The sequence below is a fragment of the Etheostoma cragini genome, chromosome 15 (genome assembly GCF_013103735.1).
Source record: "Etheostoma cragini isolate CJK2018 chromosome 15, CSU_Ecrag_1.0, whole genome shotgun sequence".
Lineage (NCBI taxonomy): Eukaryota > Metazoa > Chordata > Actinopteri > Perciformes > Percidae > Etheostoma > Etheostoma cragini.
The window spans coordinates 11,130,111-11,150,600 of NC_048421.1; the positions used below are offsets into that span (position 1 = coordinate 11,130,111).

The following is a 20,490-nucleotide window of genomic DNA, read 5'->3' on the forward strand; positions in this document are numbered from 1 at the left end:
CCCCCCCCCCCCCCCCCCCCCCCGGCGTAACAAACACTTTGGTTGTTACCTGTTTGACCGCATACTTAACATCACATGTTTTACTTAGCTGCTTCTGTTCTTTGTAAGTGTAGCTCTCCTTGATCACAAAGAAATTCTTTTTTCACTCAAATCTCCTTGACAATGGTAGAAAATATTTAGAGAGGGCTAGACTTCACTAAGTAAAATAATTACATATCCTGTCCTTAGTGTGTCATTGCATAATATGATAGAAGTCCCATTCTGCTCAAGAACATGACGTCCCATTTGTCCTATGACTCTGAATGCTGCATGCCTACAATGAGGGAGTACATTTACTTGAGTACTGGACTCATGTACAATTTTGTAGTGTTTCCATTTTCTGCTTTTTAAACTTGTACTCCGCTACATTTGAAGGAAATATTGTACTTTTTACTCCACTACATTTACAGTGTTTAACATTAAGGTTCTAGTTACTTTAGAAAATGCTATTTACACATTACTAAAGAACCAGTGCTTTTTTCATTCTTTTATAACATTTTGGTATTGGTTCTTTCTATGTTCCCTTATTTACACAACACTCCCTCAGATGCAAGCTTAATGAATTAAAATCCTCAAAAGAACTGAAAAAAGCTTTCTTGTACTGTTGACATTGTCATGTCATTGTCATTTTCAGAGTATGGCCTCTACAATCAGCCTCTTGCCCGAGAAACACTTATTGTGCTCTCTGTGTAGAGACATCTTCACCAGCCCGGTGACCATACCATGTGGACACAGTTTCTGCTTATCCTGTCTCAGCCACTACTGGACACGACACCAGTCCACATACTGCCCCCACTGTAGGAGACTGTTTCCCGACAGGCCTGACCTCAGCGTCAACCGCATTCTGGCAGAAGTGTCACACAACTACAGGACAGCTCGACCACAGAAACCACCCGATGAGGAAATGGTACTATTGCATTTGTCAGTTATACAATTATATGGGATCGAATAGTTAATTGTTGTAATTGGATCTAAGTGTTACATTTAACATATTTGTGTATGCATATGTCACTGTTACAGGTTATAGATGTTGAGCAAATGATTCAGGAAAGGCTTCAGAAGATAGATAGGTTGAAATATTCTCTAGAGCTCCAAAAGGTGTGTTGGAAAACTCTGCCTCATCAAAAGTCTTTGTTTAAAAAAAAAGGAGATCATTTATTGATGATGCATGTTGATGTCCAATCAGAACTCGTACCTCAGAGAAGTGCGAGAAAGCCAGAAGGTCTTCTCTGCCCTTGTACATGCTATGGAAAAAAATCACAAAGAGGTGGTTGATGCAATTGAGGAAAGACAGAGAGAGGAGGATAAAAAAGTAGAAACACTGGTGAAAGAGATCGAACAAGAGATCCAGGAGCTGAGAAAGGAGACCACTGAACCGGAACCTCAGATTCCTGTAAAGAGTGATCAAAGTGACGATACAAAGCAAGTTACTGTGGTAAGCACCTTAACCTTCTGCAGATAATATATTGATTGTTGACTGGCTACCATCAGTGACAACTTTATAAATGTAATGCAGAACATTGTTCCCACAATATGCCCCTCTGAGATGAAAGATTGGTCCAAGGTTACCATAGAAACTGATCCTTGTGTTGGGGTCACCAGACGAGCACTGGCAGACATAATGGAAAAAATAAAGGTAGAAGTCAACAGGCTCTCCAAATCTGGTGAGTAATGCAGCTCATTCTAATAATCATCATACTAATCATTCTACACTTAATTTAATGATGTTTCTTTTTTTCCTACGGCTCTTTTTTGACAGAACTTAAGCGAATAGAGAAATACACAGGTAAGGCTTTATCTACACAGAAACACTGTATAATGGTCTGTGCAGAAACAACTAGGGGGTGGTCCACATAAAACATTGATAATGCAATTGAATAAACTTAAATATAAGATTTAAACCACCCTCCAAACCCCAGTCAATTTCTTAAAGCCCTTTATTGCTCTTGACCTTTTCTCCTCCCTCTTTCTTAGTGGATGTCAATCTGAGCGCAAAGACAGCCCACCCCTTCCTCTCTGTCTCAGATGACAGAAAACAGGTGAGACACACGGACAAGCTTCAGGAGTTACCAGATAACCCCAAGCGGTTTGACCGCGTGGCGAACGTGCTGGCCAAAGAAAGCTTCAGCAGTGGGAGAAGCTACTGGGAGGTGGAGGTTGGGGAGAAGATCGAGTGGAATCTTGGTGTCGTCAGACAGTCCATAAACAGGAAGAGCAAGTTCACTGTCTGCCCTGCAAATGGTTTCTGGACTTTAAGCTTGAAGGCTGGAGGCCAATTTATTGCCAACACATCTCCTGTCACGCCATTGGCACTTGAGCAGAAACCCTGGAAAGTGGGCGTGTTTCTGGACTACACAGAAGGCCGTGTGTCCTTCTACTGCGCAGAATCTGGAGTCCACATTCACACCTTTACAGATACATTTACTGACAGGCTTCATCCATTCTTCAGTCCTGGTCGCCTGCATGGTGGCAAAAATAGTGCTCCCCTTATCATCTCTTCTAGTTTCTGCAGCATTTAAACATCATACTTAATATTTTGTATTGGTGATTATCTTTTCAGTGTCAATTCAGTATGTGAAATATATTTATTTAATTACAAATCCGTATGAAAAACAACAATGAACCACATTTTCCATGTCAGAACAGTGAGAGGTTGCATAAGGACTGACTCCCGACACTCCAAAACTTCAATGAAACCCATAAACAGATTGAAAAGAAAGAGGAGGGTAGAAGAAGAAAAAAAGACTCATAAATGAACAAGTGAGTCAAAGTCAAAAGAGAAAAGAAAATGAGGGCCCGAGTTGGATAGCTGTGAGGGGCTACTGGGTTGGGACAGAGGTTGACGAGGAAACAGCAGGGCATTGTGCTCGTACACCAGGCACTGGGAGACACACACACACACATTCACTCATTCACACAGTGACACGGCCGTGCACACAAACGCATGCTTCAGCCCACTGCCACACAGACTTGTGCTGGCATCTCGGAGGGCAGCCCCATCTCCAGTCCAGGCCTGGGTGTCGAAACTGATCGAGCCTCTCTACTTTCTTCACCTGACCTCCGAGATAGAGCCTCTCCAGCGCTACAGCCTTCCTGTGGGCTGAACTGAATTCTCAGGGTTGTCATTCACAACTCCAGGCATCCCAACTGATCTACACTAGTAAAGACCAGTAACACTAGCCTGTGGACCAAGGACAGCAGTGAGAGAACTTGATTTGAGGTAAATATCCTTTATAATATCCTATAGTATTGCATTAGTGACATTTCCAAAAATCTCAAAATCAAACTGAACAATACATTTGTGTGAAATGGGATGAGTTTGGTGGAACAAAGACTGTTACCAGCAATTATTGTATTATGTGTTGAACTGTGTTTCAATTTAATATCAATATTTTATTGCAATAATTTCCTGAAAAGTATCTCTCTAGGCAGATCTCTCAGTTGTACCAAAGATAAGGCACAAATTCCTAAAGTGGGGTCTAGGGGCCTTTGAGAAACGTAATACATTTGTGCATTATAATTTGCAAAAGTAGGAGAATGTAGGACTGTCAGAATGATTATTCTGAGTTCAAGGATTTATATGATCCATTGTTATCTGCCCACTTACAACATAGACTTAGTCTAGTCATTTTATTCATATCTAATCTAACTAAAAAGCCCTTCAAATGGGGATCTATAGGATACATGTTTATCTTAAAGGGGTCCAATGGGTAAAGCTTACCTCTTTGACATTTTTTAGTCCATCCCTGTCATGAACCCCCTGGATTGATTGAGCAGGGAGGTTTTGATTTACAGAATTGGTCAAATGGATGGATGGATACTGAAAGCTGTGATAAATAGATTACATAGGTCCTCCTGGCCCACTCTACAAGCCTTCATGAAAGATGCTTGTGTTTCAGAGTCTCCTCATGTTTTTCTGAGATAATCCACTCACCAGGCAAGGCGTAGCTCGACACCCACAGCTGTGTCAAAGACGGCTATTCTCTGTGGTTCTCACTGGAATCCACTAAACATGGGCCTTGGAGCCTGTTTCCAATTTTTTTATGATAAAAATTTGCTCCATTACTCTTTTCATACTTTACTAATGTATTGCTTCTTGTTGCAGGTAGTAAGAAGTTAGAAATATGATGTGAGTTTTGTAGCACTAGTTGTATGATGGCTAAACAATAATTCAAACTGGTTCTACTTTTTTGTCCATTTCTGATTTTCAGGATACCTGTCCTTGTCTGACCCAAGCTGAGCTCAACAACATCCTCACCTGAAGACTGAGGATCCTGCGGTGGATCGCAATACTTCCAATACTGTAGACTCTTTGTGGGACTATAAGTTGTCTTCCTGCAACAAACAAAGACTGAAATAAAACCAAGACAAATCTATCTGATTCAAACATCACTTTTCACCATGGCAACCACGGGCATGCAGTTGCTGGGCCTAATCATGTCCCTTGTGGGGTGGGTGGGTGGGGCAATAGTCTGTGCCATACCTCTCTGGAGGGTCACTGCCTTCATCGGTAACAACATAGTGACAGCTCAGATCATTTGGGAAGGCCTTTGGATGAATTGCATTGTGCAGAGCACAGGTCAGATCCAGTGTAAGGTGTATGACAGCTTGCTGGCTCTGCCCAGTGATATGCAGGCTGCCCGAGGCCTCACTGTGTTCTCCATCCTGATCTGTGGCTTGGCTCTGTCTCTGGGTGTCCTAGGAGTCAAGTGTACTAAGTGCATCGGTGTAAACAGTGTCAAGGCCCGTATTGCTCGCATCTCAGGCGCCATTTTTGCCATTGCAGGGTTCCTCTACCTTGTGCCCGTCTGCTGGACTGCCCACTCCATCATAAGGGATTTCTATGATCCACATGTGGCAGCCCCACACAAGCGTGAGCTTGGCCCTGCCCTTTACATCGGCTGGGGTGCATCAGCCTTGCTCCTCATTGGGGGATCTCTGCTCTATGCTGGGTCAAGTCCCCCTGGCATGCCAGGCTCTCCCACCTTCAGCAGTGGAGAAAGTAGTCCTCGCAGGGCACCTGCCACACAAGTCAAAGGTTATGTTTAAGTTTCCAAAATTCTGGAATGCCTTCAAGTCCCACGAATACACCCTAAACAATATCAAACCTGACTCCTGTCCTTTTGATTTTGCTACTTGTAATTATTTTTTATTTAATGTTATTCCAGTTAGTTTTTTTATCTGAAAAGCTGCAGGAGGCTGTTTAGGAACAACTGAACTTGTTTTATTATTTCATACCTGACATCCTTTAATAACCCTGTTCTCTGTAAGTGTTAAATACAATAAAAAAAATTGTCCACCATATCCTCTACTGAGGGAAATAGTGTGTGTTTACTGTTTTATGATAATTGATGAAATCTTACTCTGACTGCATGTGTTTGAAAGAAGTATTTGAGTAGTTTAAAAAAACGTTGCTTGTTTTGCTCCTTTGTGTAAACACTACTAGGGGTTATACTGAGTGGAGAAGCACAATAGAACAATGGGGATGTGTGTACATTTGCTTGTGGTATCATATTGTTGAGAGGTGTGTTTGTGGTCCTCCATCTTATATCTTCCATCACCTCTTTGGCTACCCTGTACCAGGAACAAAGAAGAAGACATATTTATTTTACAACATAAATATCCTTGTAAGTCTTCAATTAAAAATGTGTAGAGTAAACCAGGCTTTCTTTGCACAAATGATCTCAGATCTCACCTTCTTGTTACAGTGGACAATAATTTACTGATATGGCCAATCACATATCTTAAATATTTTAAATGATAGGATATTAAGTAAAAAGCACAGAATGTGCAAGTTTGTAATACATGTGCATGCCTATGTGTCAGTGTCTATATGTGTAAACAAAGAGGGATGTTACAAGCCACAGTGGAAAAACCCTAATCTTTATTCATTAGACATTTTTCAGACCCCTCAGATTCTGTGCTCCTTTACTTTGAAGTAAATGATCCTCCACAGAGAGTTTCAAAGACAATTGTCAGTCAATCAAAACCTTTTGAGTGCCTTGGAGTTTGGTTACTGTACATGCTTCTGAATTTCAATATTCTTTCCCAAAATACATTTTCTTAAACTAGATTAACAGCATAGAAAATATACCATGGCATTTGTGTTCTATCTGCTCCGTCTTTCTGTCCCTGACCGCAGGACACAGAGCAACACAATGCCACTTTATAGATCATTACAGCACCACAATAACAATGGGAACCAGTGTTCCAAGTGCCAGGTAGTGACTCACACACGACCTATGTAGGACCGATACCAATGTTGGTAAAGTAATGCTGTAAATACAGTAAGGCACTCTGTGCTAATTTACTGTCAATTGTATTGGGTAAAACGTAAAGAGTGAGACAAGTGCACTGTTGGCATTGTAAATAATCAGTGCAGTGTCTCAAAATAGCAACAAAGGTGTAGTACCAACACAATTCCAGTAACAATTATTTATACATTATACCATTCACAGTGAGGTAAACTATCCACAGAGTCAACTATAACTGCAGGTTTCTCTGGTGGAGTTTTAAGCCTGATAAATTTTAGAGCACACGACTTGGGTGTGGACAGAAATGCTTTGTTGCACCTGTAACCATACCCAACTTGTCAAAGGCCCTGGAGTACACCCATCACTGCAGCAAGGTGAGTAGTTAAAACACTGGAGGTCAGGAACAACAAGATTTTTAGGAGGTGGTAAGTTACTCTCCAGCTAACTACTTTATATAGTGTTGGGTAGTTTAATTTACTATAACAATACATCATATTCTCTGATTCTTCTTCTTATATTTTAATCTGTAATTTATAACTGTCAAATATAGTTGAATAAACAATACAATATTTCCCTATAGTAGAGTAGATGGCTAAAGAAGCAGGAAAAAATTGGGTATACGGTCTATTAGTAGTTTAGTTTAGTTTTTATTTGCCACATTTATAATGACAAATAAAACAAATATATCATACAGTGTAGGGAGAGGCAGACACCCGAATATAATTATGTGAAGGATCTACCTAAATAATGTTCAAATTTCACAATTATATACATTATAAAGAACACACAATTGACATAAATCAAATAATATGACTATTACGAAAAAACAATTATAGCAAAATATATGACATACCAATATTATGCTTAAAAGAATGAAACACTTACAGATGACTTCACAACTGAACAGTACTTTAAATGGACTAAGTTCTATACTTTGTTGCATTTATCAGTCGCCAGAGGGAGTTCCATTGGGGTTGTCACTCCCCGATGTAAGTCAAGTGCAGATTTGAGTCGCGCATGATCAGATTTAAACGGGTTACTTAACGTGTCATACTGAAATTTGAAATCCATGAAATAATACACTTTTCTCCTTCCAAACAATAAAAGAAGATGGAAATCATTTCAAAAACGTTATAGAAATCTATGATTGTTTGATTGTTAACGTTAGCTCAAAACGCCATACAAGTGACGGCCTTTGTTGTGTTTGATTTGTAGTTTGAAGTTAAGCTAGCAGTAATTTTAAAAATGATTTAGCTATCTATGGTTGTTTGATTGCCAACAATAGCTCAAAACGCCATCCAACTGCCAACCTTTGTTGTGTTTGATTGCTAACTTGTAGCCAGCAGTGAACAAACTTCGTCAAGTAGGTCCATTTTTATTCTGTATTGATATTACAGAAGTCTCTCGTTAGCATCTTGTATGCTACTTGTCGCAAAGTGACGCATGCGCGACTCAAATCTGCACTCGACTTACATCGGGGAGTGACAGGGGTTTCTAACTACGGCGGAAGTGGGAAATAGGAAGAGCTGTACAGCTGTGCTCCGTCCGTGGCTAACACAGAAGCTAACAGGCTAACCTCATCAGCGGTGAACATATCAGGATCCCTTCACTAAACAAGACGCTTCGACAGCTACTTTGAGTCTGAATCTAGCTAATATGGGAAAAGGTGGAGGTACATTTGAGCGGCTTCTGGGTAAGTTGTCAATACATTTGATAAGTTAATAGTTTATTTGTCAAAGTGCGATGTTTCCAGCGTATTGTTTTGACAGACGCTGGGGCTGTGGCTCTCAGGCCAGCTACCTTTAGCCTGCTGATATTTTCGCTTTGTTTAGAGGCCCAGATGGAGGACTCACTTAAATCAGAAACCGAGCTAAGCAGCAAAGACAGTCGTATGTGTCCGTTGCATATAGTCCAATCAAAGCTATGCTACCTTATTCTGTTTTTACCTTTGTGCTATTAGCCAAGCTAAACCTGGCTGTTAATTTCTTTTAACGTTAGCTAACGTTAGGGATTCAGTAGCGAGTAATGTTAATGTTCCTGTTACTGTATAACTTATGACATGGCTCTGTTATCCCAGATAGCCAAGCAGCACAAGATGCACAACATTGTCATTTGTGAGATAACTTATGACTTGTAGTGTTGTCTTAAGTCCACAACAGGTTGATAAGCTAACTTAGCTAGCTGCTAGACAATTATAGTTAGTTAGCTAGCTTTTTATCTAACGTTAGGCATTGTATAGATCAACGTTACACTGAATGAGACATCTTGCCATTAAAATACAGCTGGCAAAGGTAACGTTAGGTGGCTAAATAGCATAACTGACACTAGCACTATCACAGGGGGAAAAATCTACTTTGTCATCTATGTAGCTAGATATGTCGACATTTGACAGTCCCGTCAGATACAACCAATCAGTCTTGGCATTTAAATTAATAACTGGCAGACAAGTACGTATTAACACACTTTATACATGCCTTTCAGTGGATATTCATGTCCAGATGAACCTTCTAGGGTGGCCGGGGTAGAAATTAGCGGTTGGCACTCAGTTGATAAACAACGCTCTGTGCATTTTGTACAATATTTTTTCTTGCTGTGATGTGGTTATTTAGAACACAGAAGTTAAGAAATATCCAACGTGTAAGCACGGTATTGACTTACGTAATTTAGTTCTTGAAACTAGCCTACATGTTGACACAGGGCCTCAAAATCAGGTACACATCATAGCCCACCTTATAACGTTAGTGGATAGTGTACCATAGTTGTGAATATTTCCATATTCCCAAAGATACAACTAGTAAACTTATCACCACAAACCAATTGCCAAACATCCACGTTGGGGCATTTGGGGTCTTAGGCAGTTGCCCACTTCGGCAAAGTCAAATGTTACAACATTTAGGACTGTAATTAATAGAGGAGGAAGCCTTATCTTTTTTAATGTCAAAGTTTTTTTTGGTGTAGCGGTTGTTAATGTTAGATAGACAAGACTGTATAATGTTATAAAGATTTAACCATCTTTACTAATTGCAGATAAAGCCACCAGTCAGCTGCTGCTGGAGACTGACTGGGAATCCATCCTGCAGATCTGTGATCTCATTCGACAAGGAGACGCGCAGTAAGTGATTCTGCCCACTTCCTTCTACATTCACATCAACAGTTGTTCTAGTTAAAAATAGCTTATTAGAGTATTGTGTTTATTGTTTTTTTTGTGCCTCGCTAACTTAGTTTATTGTCTTGATATTGCTATTGAGCAATGTTCTTTTTTTGATCCTTGCAGAGCTAAATATGCCATCGGGGCCATTAAGAAGAAGCTGAATGACAAAAATCCACATGTGGCCCTCTACGCACTTGAGGTAAGATGTGTGTGCTCTATTGTCACATTTTATCTAGGGCTGCACCTAATGATTATTTTTATTGTCGATAAATCTGTAGATTACTTTCTTGATTAATTGTTTGGTCTAAATAATGTGCGTTTTCCAAGTTAATGTTTTTAAATGTCCTGCCTTGTCCACAACTTAAAGCTATTCAGTTTGCTGTTATGAAACTATAAAATATTCCCATTTTAAGAATCTAAAATTAAAGTCATAAATAATAACTCAGACCAATTAATTGATAATGAAAATTTGGCAGTTAATTTAACACAATGTATTCCTCTTTGTAGCTCTAATTTTGTCACCTCCTTGTTTGGAAAAAGCTGCTTTGGTGAAAGATGTGTAACGTAGTTGGCAAAGTGAATGATTATATGACTTCATCCTTCAGGTCCTGGAGTCAGTGGTGAAGAACTGTGGCCAGACAGTCCACGATGAGGTGGCAAGTAAACAAACTATGGAAGAACTGAAGGAGTTACTTAAGGTGACCCCCATTGTATTCATTCCTCGAACTTCAAAATCATGCCTTGTTTAATTTTCAATATACTTTTCATGCTGCAATTTCTTTTCCAAAGTCCCTTCATGCTGTATGTTTTTGACATTTTGTTGGGGTCAGTACCGTCTTGTCATTGTAAAGCCGGATTTGCTGACAAAAGGTGAACTGAAGTCAGTTGCTGCATTTATTTAATTGGGTTTAGTGCTGCAGCTAGTCATAATTTTTTGTTAGTAGTTTTTCAGTTAATGTGTCAATTCATTTTTTTATTATTTGACTAAGGGATAACTAACATCTTCAGATCTCTTGTTTTGTTTTACCAACAGTATAAAACCCAAACATATTCAATGATCACTTGTTTCACCTCTAATCAGTTAGGTTAAATAATATTTAATTAATATCTGTGCTGTGGTTTTGCCCTTGTACACATAGACAGGGTAATTTATCTGACCATATTTTGTCTGGAAGCTTTATCACATCCGGCAGCTGGTTTCATGACAGCGTGAGTTAGCAATATGTGATTGGATCTTCGCTGCATCATGTGACATAAGCTCCTGCAGCCTATGCTGGTTTCAACTTCCTGATGATGTCATAGCCTTGTGACAGACCAAAACAAGGGACTTCCCTCCTCAGTTCTTGTCACCAAACACAATGTAATTTGATTTAGTTTGTGTTTTGAAAAGCTCAGGTGTACAAATGTTATGTGACAACACAAACATAGAACATAAACACCAGAGGGATTTAGAGGTTTAGAGACTTTTTATTTCACTGTGTGGTTCTTTTACCACCAGAAACAGACGGAACCAAACGTAAGAAACAAGATCCTTTACCTGATCCAGGCCTGGGCTCACGCCTTCCGCAACGAGCCCAAATATAAGGTGGTCCAAGACACCTATCAGATCATGAAAGTGGAAGGTAAGTGGACACATGCTGTATTTTACTTAAATGTATTTGCTGGAAATAAAGCCCAAGGAAAATCTACAAGTATAATTAAACAGATACATGTTTCTCAGCTGTGCCTTAGCTACAATTAAATATAAGTTAAGCACATCAATGTATATTTATGTAATTACATTACAACACTGTTTTATGGGCTAAAATGCAACTGAATGCCAATGCAGTATTCAAAAGGATGGCATGTTTTATTAGGAAACAATTATGTATGATTGTTAACTTCTATTAATGCACAGCTAGTATCATACTGTATGTTTACCTGGTTTCTTTTCCTTTTCTCATAGGTCATGTGTTCCCCGAGTTTAAGGAGAGCGATGCGATGTTTGCAGCTGAGAGAGTGAGACATTTTGTTTTTCTTGTTTGATGTGAGTTTAGGGCTATGAAGTGGGTGATCTGTAGAATCTGCATGAGTTCGGTGATTATTGACACGGAAATATTTAGAAGAGAGGATGACTGCACACAAAGCTCCAATGACCATATCTGTTGTAATATGTGGTCTGTATGCTTTGTCCAGGCCCCAGACTGGGTTGATGCGGAGGAGTGCCACCGGTGCAGAGTCCAGTTTGGAGTTATGACAAGAAAGGTAGGCTGGGTTTTCTTGAAACTAGCACACTTGTTATCGTTTCCTTCATTTAGTCACAGGTTTGGCGTGTTCAGGAGTTGACTTTGATTTGTGTTTTTTGCTTTTCCAGCACCACTGTCGAGCCTGCGGACAAATTTTCTGTGGCAAGTGTTCGTCTAAGTGCTCCACCATTCCCAAGTTTGGCATAGAGAAGGAAGTGCGTGTGTGTGAGCCCTGCTTTGAGCTACTTAACAAGTGGGTCCCTAGATGTGATGTAACTAGTGTGAATTTTCAAAGTATGGTGGCTCTGAACAGTGGCTTTATATCTGTAGACTACTTCATTAGCTGCATGACACGGGCATTGTAAATTATTTGCTTGGTCAAGTTATGCTGTATATACTTAAGTAAATTATGTAAGTATGCAATGGTTTTGGTGATTACTGTCAGACTTTTATCACTTCTTTGTTTAGGGTTTTCTATCATCATTAGCATGGACGCTATCTAAGCATCGAATTTAATTTCCTTTTTGTCTGTTAGCCATTTATAATGTATTCTATCACAATTTTGAATTAGCTGTTTTTCATTACAACAAATGCAATACGTTCTACATTTGATACATAACACATTAGATGGCCCTGAAGAAGTAATCAATTGTTTGATAAAGTTTAATGGCAAAAATACCTTTTAATTTAAGACCCCATGCCAAGAACTATTTAAGTGATCTATTTATACAGTGTATCCATTTTGACGATGCTGGAAAAATTAGATTTTTGGGTCTATAAATGACTATAGCCATATAGTCCGCAAAGGTACATGTGTTTTGATGGAGATTCATATCTGAATGTAAATAAAAAATGTGTAAACATTTAGTTTTATCAGAATAACAAATGTAGAATATTTTGCAGCATTGACAGGTATGCAGATATTCTGTTTTCATAGAGAACGTGGTGTTTCAAGCAGCATGCTTTCTTCTGATTTAACAAGGTTGTTTATCCTCCATGATTCCTTTTCTTTACCAGCCACCCCTCGCTTTCTCCTCCGTTGAGGAAAGCTGAAGGTAAAGCCCCCGCCCCCGGTGCCGCCGAGCTGCCTCCTGAGTACCTGACCAGCCCGCTCTCCCAACAATCCCAGGTAGAAGTAGATAATGAGATGGCTTAGTGGCAAACTGGTTGCAGTGGAAATGAAAAAAAAAAAAAGAGGAAAGATTTTCCCATTTAAAAAAACAAAATCAATAATCCTCTTGGCCTCAGCCTGCTCTGTATTGGAAGATCGGCCGATACTTCCCACCCCGTACGCAAACTTTTTAAACCACTCTTCTCTGGCAGGAGGCTGCAGCCCATCAGCACTAAAACCTCACACTACAATATTTCTTCCCAACTGCAGTGGGCCTCAGACAGACTCTCAATCCACACAATCAACACATGTTACATTAACACACATTATTGTCCCTGGCAGTTGAACTTTTGCACATACCCAGATTCTATCTATGCACACCCTGCACAAAATTGTACAGCTTTCTTTTTTAATACAATAATATTGTACACATTTTTTATAGTGTCCTATGCGTTTTTTATGAAATATTTCTATTTTATGTTATTGACTGACTTGTACTTTGAGCTTCTGTTTATTCCCATGTCAATGGTTATTGTTTGCATCCAATACACCAAGGCCCATTCCTTGCAAGTAAAAACTTAATATGACAATAAATCTTATTCTGATTTAGATTTGTATTTATCCATCCCTTGAGGTTTGTGGATCTTACAATTGCTCTACTCTCTTGCCAGATGCCCCCCAAGAGAGATGAGGCAGCACTGCAGGAGGAGGAAGAGCTGCAGCTGGCCATTGCCCTTTCGCAGAGCGAGGCTGAGGAGAAGGAGCGAATGGTGGGTTAAACAGCAACAATTTCCCTTTTGTATTGTTACTGTCTGTTTACTAAGAGGAAGTGATACATACCTGTATGTGTATTTACAGAGGCAAAAGAACTCTTACTCGATGTACCCCAAAGCTGATCCAACTCCAGTAACTTCCTCAGCACCACCAGTCAGCACCCTTTACACTTCCCCTGTGGTAAGACTTCTTCTCATGCTGCCTTTAGCTTGATGTATGGTTCTGTGGAGGCTCCACGCATGCTTTCTGACTAAGGTGGGAAATCTGTAGCAGGAAAACTAAACCCTGTACTTGATTTCATGTTGCTTATGGAAAAGTAATAGTTAAAATTTCTTGAGAGGTGCACATTAGGCTACAGCGTAGGGTCCGGCATTGGTTTGTCTCCACCCAAGGGCGTAGATTTTACACAGAAGTATATACCAAGCATTTCTTTCTGGCAAACTCCATTATCTATACTATCAAAATTGTTTATCATGATGAAAACAAGGTTCAACTGTCTGATTATTGAGAAAGTTATTGAGCTATGTTTTGTAACTGACCAATGTGAACTATATGCCCTATCCAGAACTCCTCTGCTCCATCAGCTGAAGATGTAGACCCTGAGGTACATGTGGTATCTCTCTCTTCTCTCTACCTGCAAATGAAAGACCAACTGGAATCTTACACCATGCTTATAATACTGATAGTAATGTTTCATATTATTGCAGCTGGCCCGTTACCTGAACAGAACGTACTGGGAGAAGAAACAGGAAGATGCTCGCAAGAGTCCCACCCCCTCAGCCCCTGCCTCAGTGCCATCGGCTGAGTCCCTTCCACCAATCAGTCAGCCAGTAGAAAGTCATGTCGCTGTCGCTGTCCCTGTCTCTGTCTCTGTCCAGCCAGTCAACATAGTGGAGGTATGTTGAAACATTGGGCTGAGAGCAGTTGTTTGTAGTAGAATTTTTACGGCTATCTAAACTGGAGTCGGCAGACCACAAATGACTCTCCGAGTTTTTGGTTCCCTCTTGTCCCCACCTTCAGCAGCAGTACCAGAACGGGGAGTCGGAGGAGAACCACGAGCAGTTCCTGAAGGCTCTGCAAAATTCTGTTACCACGTTCCTCAACCGCATGAAGAGCAACCACATGCGTGGGCGCAGCATCACCAACGACAGTGCTGTGCTCTCACTCTTCCAATCCATTAACAACATGCATCCACAGCTGTTGGACATCCTCAACCAGCTAGATGAGAAGCGATGTGAGTGTTAGCTGTGCATGAGTTTGTGTTAGCCAACACATTTCTGTCACCCTGCGTGTCCAGTCTCTGAACTATCACATCCTGTATGTTGTCTGCAGTGTACTATGAAGGGCTGCAGGACAAGTTGGCACAGGTGCGTGATGCTCGGGCAGCCCTCAACGCACTTCGAGACGAACACAGAGAGAAGCTGCGTCGCGCTGCAGAGGAAGCAGAGAGACAGAGGCAGATACAGCTGGCACAAAAACTGGAGATAATGAGGCAGAAGAAACAGGTAAGGAAATTAGTCCCTCCAAAATGCAGATATTGATCCACCGTTCATTACCATGCTCACAAGTGTTTGTCTTTGAACTGCAGGAGTACCTAGAGATGCAACGACAGCTGGCCATCCAGCGCCTCCAGGAGCAGGAAAAGGAAAGGCAGATGCGTCTGGAGCAGCAGAAAATAACAGTCCAGATGAGAGCCCAAATGCCTGCTTTCTCGCTGCCTTACGCCCAGGTACACACTGCGTACATCACTGGGATGAGCGGATTGATTGATTGTGAGGGCAGCACCCATTGCGAATAGTTGGCATGACACATGGGCCTTCAGTGCAGTCCAGGATTAACTGCGCTCTTTGTAATTCCAATTTTAATTTCTTGTTCACATTTTTCTAGAGCTGAGCAATATATTGCTAAAGGCTGCGTCACAGTAAAGTGATGTCATTTACCAAACTTACCAGACTGTTGTAACTGTTCTATTATTTGCCTTCACCCACTTAGTCATTATATTCACATTACTGATGATCAAAAATCTCATTGTGTAAATATTTTGTGAAAGCATCATTAGTCAACATTACAATATTGTTGCGGTATCAATATGGAGGTGGTCAAAAATATTGTGATATTCGATTTTCTCCATATCGCCCAACCCTTAAATTTCCATTTAAATAAATTGAGTATTTACAGTTGAAACCATATTTACCTCTTTATAAATCTTTGGGAATAAATGTCTGGTAATTTAATACAGTATGTGCTGTTACGCAGATGCAGTCTTTGCCCCCCAATGTGGCAGGAGGGGTTGTGTACCAGCCTGGTGCTCCACCGAGCTACCCAGGCACCTTCAGTCCTGCAGGTTCGGTGGAGGGTTCCCCTATGCACCACATTTATATGAACCCACCTGGGCAGACTGCACCACCTCAGTACCAGGCCATGCCCAGTGCTGCTCCAGGTAAGAAGACAAACTTTTAAAAGTTGCGGAACTAGAAAATCTACCATTTTTAAATTGTCCTACTGCAGTATATTTAGTCAGGAAACATTTGGCATGGTACTTTAATCAAGCGTGTGACAGATTGTCCTCTTTTCCTCCAGATCCCAATATGGTTGATGCATACATGTACCAGGCATCAAGCAGCAATGTGCAGCCTGCTCCTCCTCCTGGTCAGGGTCCGCCGACTACTAGTCCACCCTATTCCAACTATCAGCCCACACCCACTCAGGGCTACCAGGTGTGATTGACTCTCTATTTTATTTTGTGATCAATTTAGCACCAATATCTTTAAAGAGAATTAATTAGCCAACTAACTCTTGTCCTTGTTCTGTGCAGAATGCAGTGTCTCAGGCCCAGAGTATGCCCCCCATGTCCCAGCCTGCCCCCACCAATGGTATGGGTTACATGGGCTACCAGCCATACAGCATGCAGAACATGATTTCAGCATTGCCAGGACAGGACCCCAATATGCCCCCCCAACAGCAGTACATGCCAGGCCAGCCGCCCATGTACCAACAGGTCAGCCTCTTGCCACCAGAAGTTAGCATTAAGAAAACCTTGTAAAGAGTTAGCAACAGACTGTGGCAAATTAAAATTCTTTTCATGCTGAAATAAGAAACTCTGTTAATTACGTACAAGTATCTTTAGTTTTATTTTTTTACTTTTGAGGTTATCTCAGTCCTCGCTCATCCTCCTAACTTTCACCTTTACATCCTTTCTTGCTAGGTGGCTCCCCCTGGTGGCCCGCAGCAGCAGCCGGTCTCTCAGGCTGTGCCCGGCAGCTCTGAGGCACAGCTCATCTCCTTCGACTGAAAGCCAGCACGCTGCAGATTCTGACACACTACACCCCCCTCCTCATTTGATTTCCCCCCCTCACTCTCTAAACTCTCTGCCCTCTGGAAACACACACCTCCCACCTTGCTGTGATGTTGTGGCAATGTAAAATATTGTGATGATGTTGCAGAACTGTGGCTCATCTTGCCTCTCCCCCACTTAAGTATGGGGAAGCTACAAGACAGGGCACCAAACCCAGACCTTCTCACCCTCTTCCTCCCTCTTTCCAGCTGATATGTATGTAGTATTTCCTTATTAAATGAATAACTGCAGCTCAAAAATAGTCAGTGGTATTAAAGTTTAAGAAATGAATAAGAAAATATAATAATTTAGGATAAAAAGAAGACAAGACATAACCATCCTTTGTCTCATATTTTTCTATAGCATAATTTGCGTGTTAAATTTTAATTTTCTGAAATGGATGTGAACTACTGCAACATATCCTAACGGTTTGGGCGGTGATGGATGTCTGGACAGTATGTGCTGTTTAAGAAATTGTGGGTGATAAAGAGTGATGTCTAGGGCGAGAAATCGCAGTCAAATGGCACTATCTCACATCTCCATCAGGCCCACGGCTTGCCATTCTAGCTGTAGTTTACTGTTCGTGAACACACAAACTAGTGTCATTTTATCTTGTTTTGGAATTATTTGTTGTGCACTGCTTGGAATATCCCGTGTCTTAATGTAGTTTTTTTAAATAACAAAGAATATGCTGGGATTGTACATTGTGGGATGAGTGATAACTGGGTGGTTGTTTAATCCTAATATACTTTTCTAAGTTAAATTAAATTAAACAACTAGTGGGCATAAATATACATACCAAATCAGTACAGCAACCCTAATAGCATCCCACATCACTCGATTCAAATCATGTCTGTTGCCGATGATAAAGAACCATCACAAGATAACACCTTAACCTAATTAACTGCAAATGACCTCCAGGCACCCTATCCCCCTGTCCATTTGGTTGTACTGTCACAGGTGAGGATATCTACATAATAAGTACAGGTGGGAACTCTTTTTTTTAAAGTGTACTTGGCGCTACATAAATGTGGAAATGCTTACAGAGCAAACATGAGTACCGCATGTATGAATCACACACATCCAATAAGGTAATTTCCGTAACCATTCAGTTGCAATCTGTGAACTTCTTTTTTCCATCATACTTATCTGTCTGACTTTAAAAGTAATTTTAAAATTATATTTAATAAATATCTGGTTCTTGTTGTCACCTTGCTTTTTTATTTTTTTTTCTAAAACCTTCCACGGGATTTAAAAAACGAAAGACATGAATTGTATGACAACTTTTATTTATGTAAACACAGTGTTCCATGTCCCATTGATGCATGTTTCAGTAAGAGAGGTAAAGGTCATAGCATTACATTGGGTGATATGATGAAATCTGCTTTAAATTGTGCATAGGTACTATGTATCTTTAAAGTTTTCTGAAGATGAGGCATTTGTAGTATTCTTTCATCTCAATCTGGAAATTAAAAACAATACAAATGTAAATGCTAAATTGTAGTTAAATACCAAGTAGTTGATCTAAGTTATAGTAAGTGACTCACAATCCTCTCCATACGCATCTCGTTCCCATAGGCCAGCTGTCTTAACACATTGATGTCAGGAAGACCCCACTCTGGATCCCTGTGTTTAAGCATTTAATAAGTACATTTACATCCTACTCGCAGAGCTTCACCAGACACTTACTATTACCATGTTTTATTCGAGAAAATAAACGGCCACTCACATTTGTTGAAGCTCTGCATCCAGATGTTCATTACAACTTGGTGTAATAGTGCCATTAACAGCATACGCCTGGAACAAGATTTGGAAAGATGTCAGTTTTTGCACGTAACACATGATGGCATCACGCTATACTGAGTGCAGAGTAAAAACTGTACATACCGCATATGTTATTAAAAGGCCATTTTGCCTGAGGATCTGACCTGCTCCATTGAAAACACCCTTGGAAAATTATAAAAAAAATGTTTATGAAATATGTCTTCGCCCATTTTGATCATTTTGAGCTCTGTGTTTAATGGCTATTCACACATAATTTTTCGTACCATGAATTTCTCTCACAATTTAACTCTATCTTTGAGTTGTTGTTTTTTTATAACCAAGCCTACCTGTGCGGTTTTGAAGGAGCTGTATTGTAGTAAGTTAATGGCAACAATAATATCACAGGATCTGCTAGAAAGGCCGGCCCATTTCTCCCACGGTTCGCCGGCGTCCAGGTGGACTGGCTGCAGCACATTCTTTGCATGGGTTGCAGCAATGTATGCCTTAATACTGTAAGTGAGTATGCAGACTTAATTGTGCATTTAATATTAAGAACCCAATTCTCCTAAATGAATTTCTGCTGACTCATATCCACATGACTGAAAAATGTACAACCTGTTGTCCATTTGAGCTTACTGTCACACACAGTATGACTACTGTATTGCCATTCTCTTGGATCATTAGTAGATTGTTGTGTGTGATGTATGAAAGCAACGCACCTGTCCCGAGACTCTTCTTTGATGTCTGATGGCTGCCAGGTAACAAAGGGCATCTTTTGGGCAAAGCGTATGGCATGTTGCCCAGTTCCAGAGCCCACCTCTAAGGCAAACAGCTGCCTGTGGGACTGGTCTTCCAGCACATCTTCAAGCACTAAACACAGATCCTCCCAGTTCCTCTCTGCCTGAGGAGACAGCAGCATGGTCTGGAGGAGAAAAGCAGAAAGATATGTTAACATATCGTATTTTATTGCCACCCTATGCAATGATTTTTTCTTTCCTAGAGGATTCATCTTACCTTAACTTGTGCTGGTTATACGAGACTAATATTGCTGGAGTCTGCATGGGGTGGATGACCATAACAGCAGATGGGTGCAGAGATTACCTAGTTAAGAGGATTCCCTCGGTTCTCCTCCCCAGTGTTCAGCACTGGTACAGTACAGGTAGGTAGGACGCACACACACACACACACACACACACACACACACACACACACACACACACAGCATATAAACAGGGACAGAGATCAGTTCATACCATAATTTTGTGTCTGACTAGCAATACTTATCATCATAAATCAAAATTGGAGGTATTATATTGCATGTTGTAGTATATTAATAATAAAATACAATGTGCAGATACAATCTGTTATACCTGAGTGTGTTTACCTTACTGCCATTTTGTGTTCATGGTGAGGAACTGTAAAATAACAGTGTTAATCATTAACTGTGTTTATGTATTATTGGGTATAAAAATATACATGAGGGAATCTTTTACAACTTTATTTCAGTACTGTGTGCATTAATAATAATAATAATAATAATAATAATAATAATACATTTTATTTAACAGCGCCTTTCTGAACACTCACGGTTGCTTTACATACAATAAAAGACAGATACAGGGAACAATTACAATCATTACAACATATGTGTACGTTATTAATAACTTTAAAGATTAATAATATAATATTAATAAATCATAGGTTTTAATATAAGAGCCTGGGTCTGACCGAGGTTTCTGCCTAAAAGGAAGTTTTTCCTCGCCACTGTCGCACTGTTGCTTGCTCTGGAGGAGACTACTAGAACTGTTGGGTCCTTGTAAATTCTGGAGTGTGGTCTA

The 20,490-nt window shown here is 40.3% G+C and overlaps 4 protein-coding genes across 10 annotated transcripts in view; 3 read left to right on the top strand and 1 right to left on the bottom strand.

Annotated features, from left to right (window-relative positions):
- btr02 (bloodthirsty-related gene family, member 2) overlaps positions 1 to 3,198 on the top strand; it is a 4,001-nt gene extending 803 nt beyond the window's left edge. Inside the window, exons 2-7 of one of the 2 annotated variants that reach the window (XM_034894691.1) lie at positions 674 to 946; positions 1,060 to 1,137; positions 1,226 to 1,474; positions 1,556 to 1,703; positions 1,799 to 1,825; positions 2,014 to 2,558. In XM_034894691.1, the coding sequence (XP_034750582.1) occupies positions 677 to 946; positions 1,060 to 1,137; positions 1,226 to 1,474; positions 1,556 to 1,703; positions 1,799 to 1,825; positions 2,014 to 2,558 (1,317 nt within the window). In that variant the 5' untranslated portion in view covers positions 674 to 676. Of the gene's footprint in view, positions 1 to 673; positions 947 to 1,059; positions 1,138 to 1,225; positions 1,475 to 1,555; positions 1,704 to 1,798; positions 1,826 to 2,013 lie in introns of those variants that run through there. The other variant, XM_034894692.1, reaches the window with a different exon arrangement.
- Positions 2,912 to 5,441, top strand: cldnk (claudin k). Its single transcript, XM_034894694.1, has 2 exons — positions 2,912 to 3,259; positions 4,251 to 5,441. Exon 2 carries the CDS (start codon positions 4,441 to 4,443, stop codon positions 5,086 to 5,088), a length of 648 nt encoding a protein of 215 aa, XP_034750585.1. The 5' UTR covers positions 2,912 to 3,259; positions 4,251 to 4,440; the 3' UTR covers positions 5,089 to 5,441.
- Positions 5,442 to 7,757: 2,316 nt separating this feature from the next.
- hgs (hepatocyte growth factor-regulated tyrosine kinase substrate) lies at positions 7,758 to 18,098 on the top strand. 5 transcript variants are annotated; one of them, XM_034894433.1, is made up of 20 exons: positions 7,758 to 7,986; positions 9,321 to 9,405; positions 9,568 to 9,643; positions 10,050 to 10,142; positions 10,943 to 11,066; positions 11,390 to 11,442; positions 11,620 to 11,688; positions 11,798 to 11,922; positions 12,687 to 12,804; positions 13,452 to 13,550; positions 13,639 to 13,734; positions 14,120 to 14,158; positions 14,262 to 14,450; positions 14,575 to 14,788; positions 14,887 to 15,059; positions 15,143 to 15,283; positions 15,811 to 15,994; positions 16,135 to 16,271; positions 16,370 to 16,552; positions 16,760 to 18,098. In XM_034894433.1, the coding sequence occupies exons 1-20, from the start codon at positions 7,950 to 7,952 to the stop codon at positions 16,844 to 16,846; spliced, it is 2,322 nt and encodes a 773-aa protein (XP_034750324.1). In that variant the 5' UTR covers positions 7,758 to 7,949; the 3' UTR covers positions 16,847 to 18,098. The 5 variants fall into 5 exon arrangements, with proteins under 5 accessions (XP_034750324.1, XP_034750325.1, XP_034750327.1 ...); XM_034894434.1 differs by having other exon boundaries at positions 14,578 to 14,788; XM_034894436.1 differs by having other exon boundaries at positions 12,687 to 12,798.
- Positions 18,099 to 18,293: 195 nt separating this feature from the next.
- zgc:103625 (methyltransferase-like 26 B) lies at positions 18,294 to 19,789 on the bottom strand. Of its 2 annotated transcripts, XM_034894439.1 has the most exons (7): positions 19,667 to 19,789; positions 19,372 to 19,574; positions 19,000 to 19,162; positions 18,776 to 18,835; positions 18,618 to 18,685; positions 18,436 to 18,514; positions 18,294 to 18,350 (listed from the first exon to the last, which is right to left on the bottom strand). In XM_034894439.1, the coding sequence occupies exons 2-7, from the start codon at positions 19,569 to 19,571 to the stop codon at positions 18,303 to 18,305; spliced, it is 618 nt and encodes a 205-aa protein (XP_034750330.1). In that variant the 5' UTR covers positions 19,572 to 19,574; positions 19,667 to 19,789; the 3' UTR covers positions 18,294 to 18,302. The 2 variants fall into 2 exon arrangements, with proteins under 2 accessions (XP_034750330.1, XP_034750329.1); XM_034894438.1 differs by lacking the exon at positions 19,667 to 19,789 and having other exon boundaries at positions 19,372 to 19,615.
- Between the last annotated feature and the right edge of the window lie 701 nt (positions 19,790 to 20,490).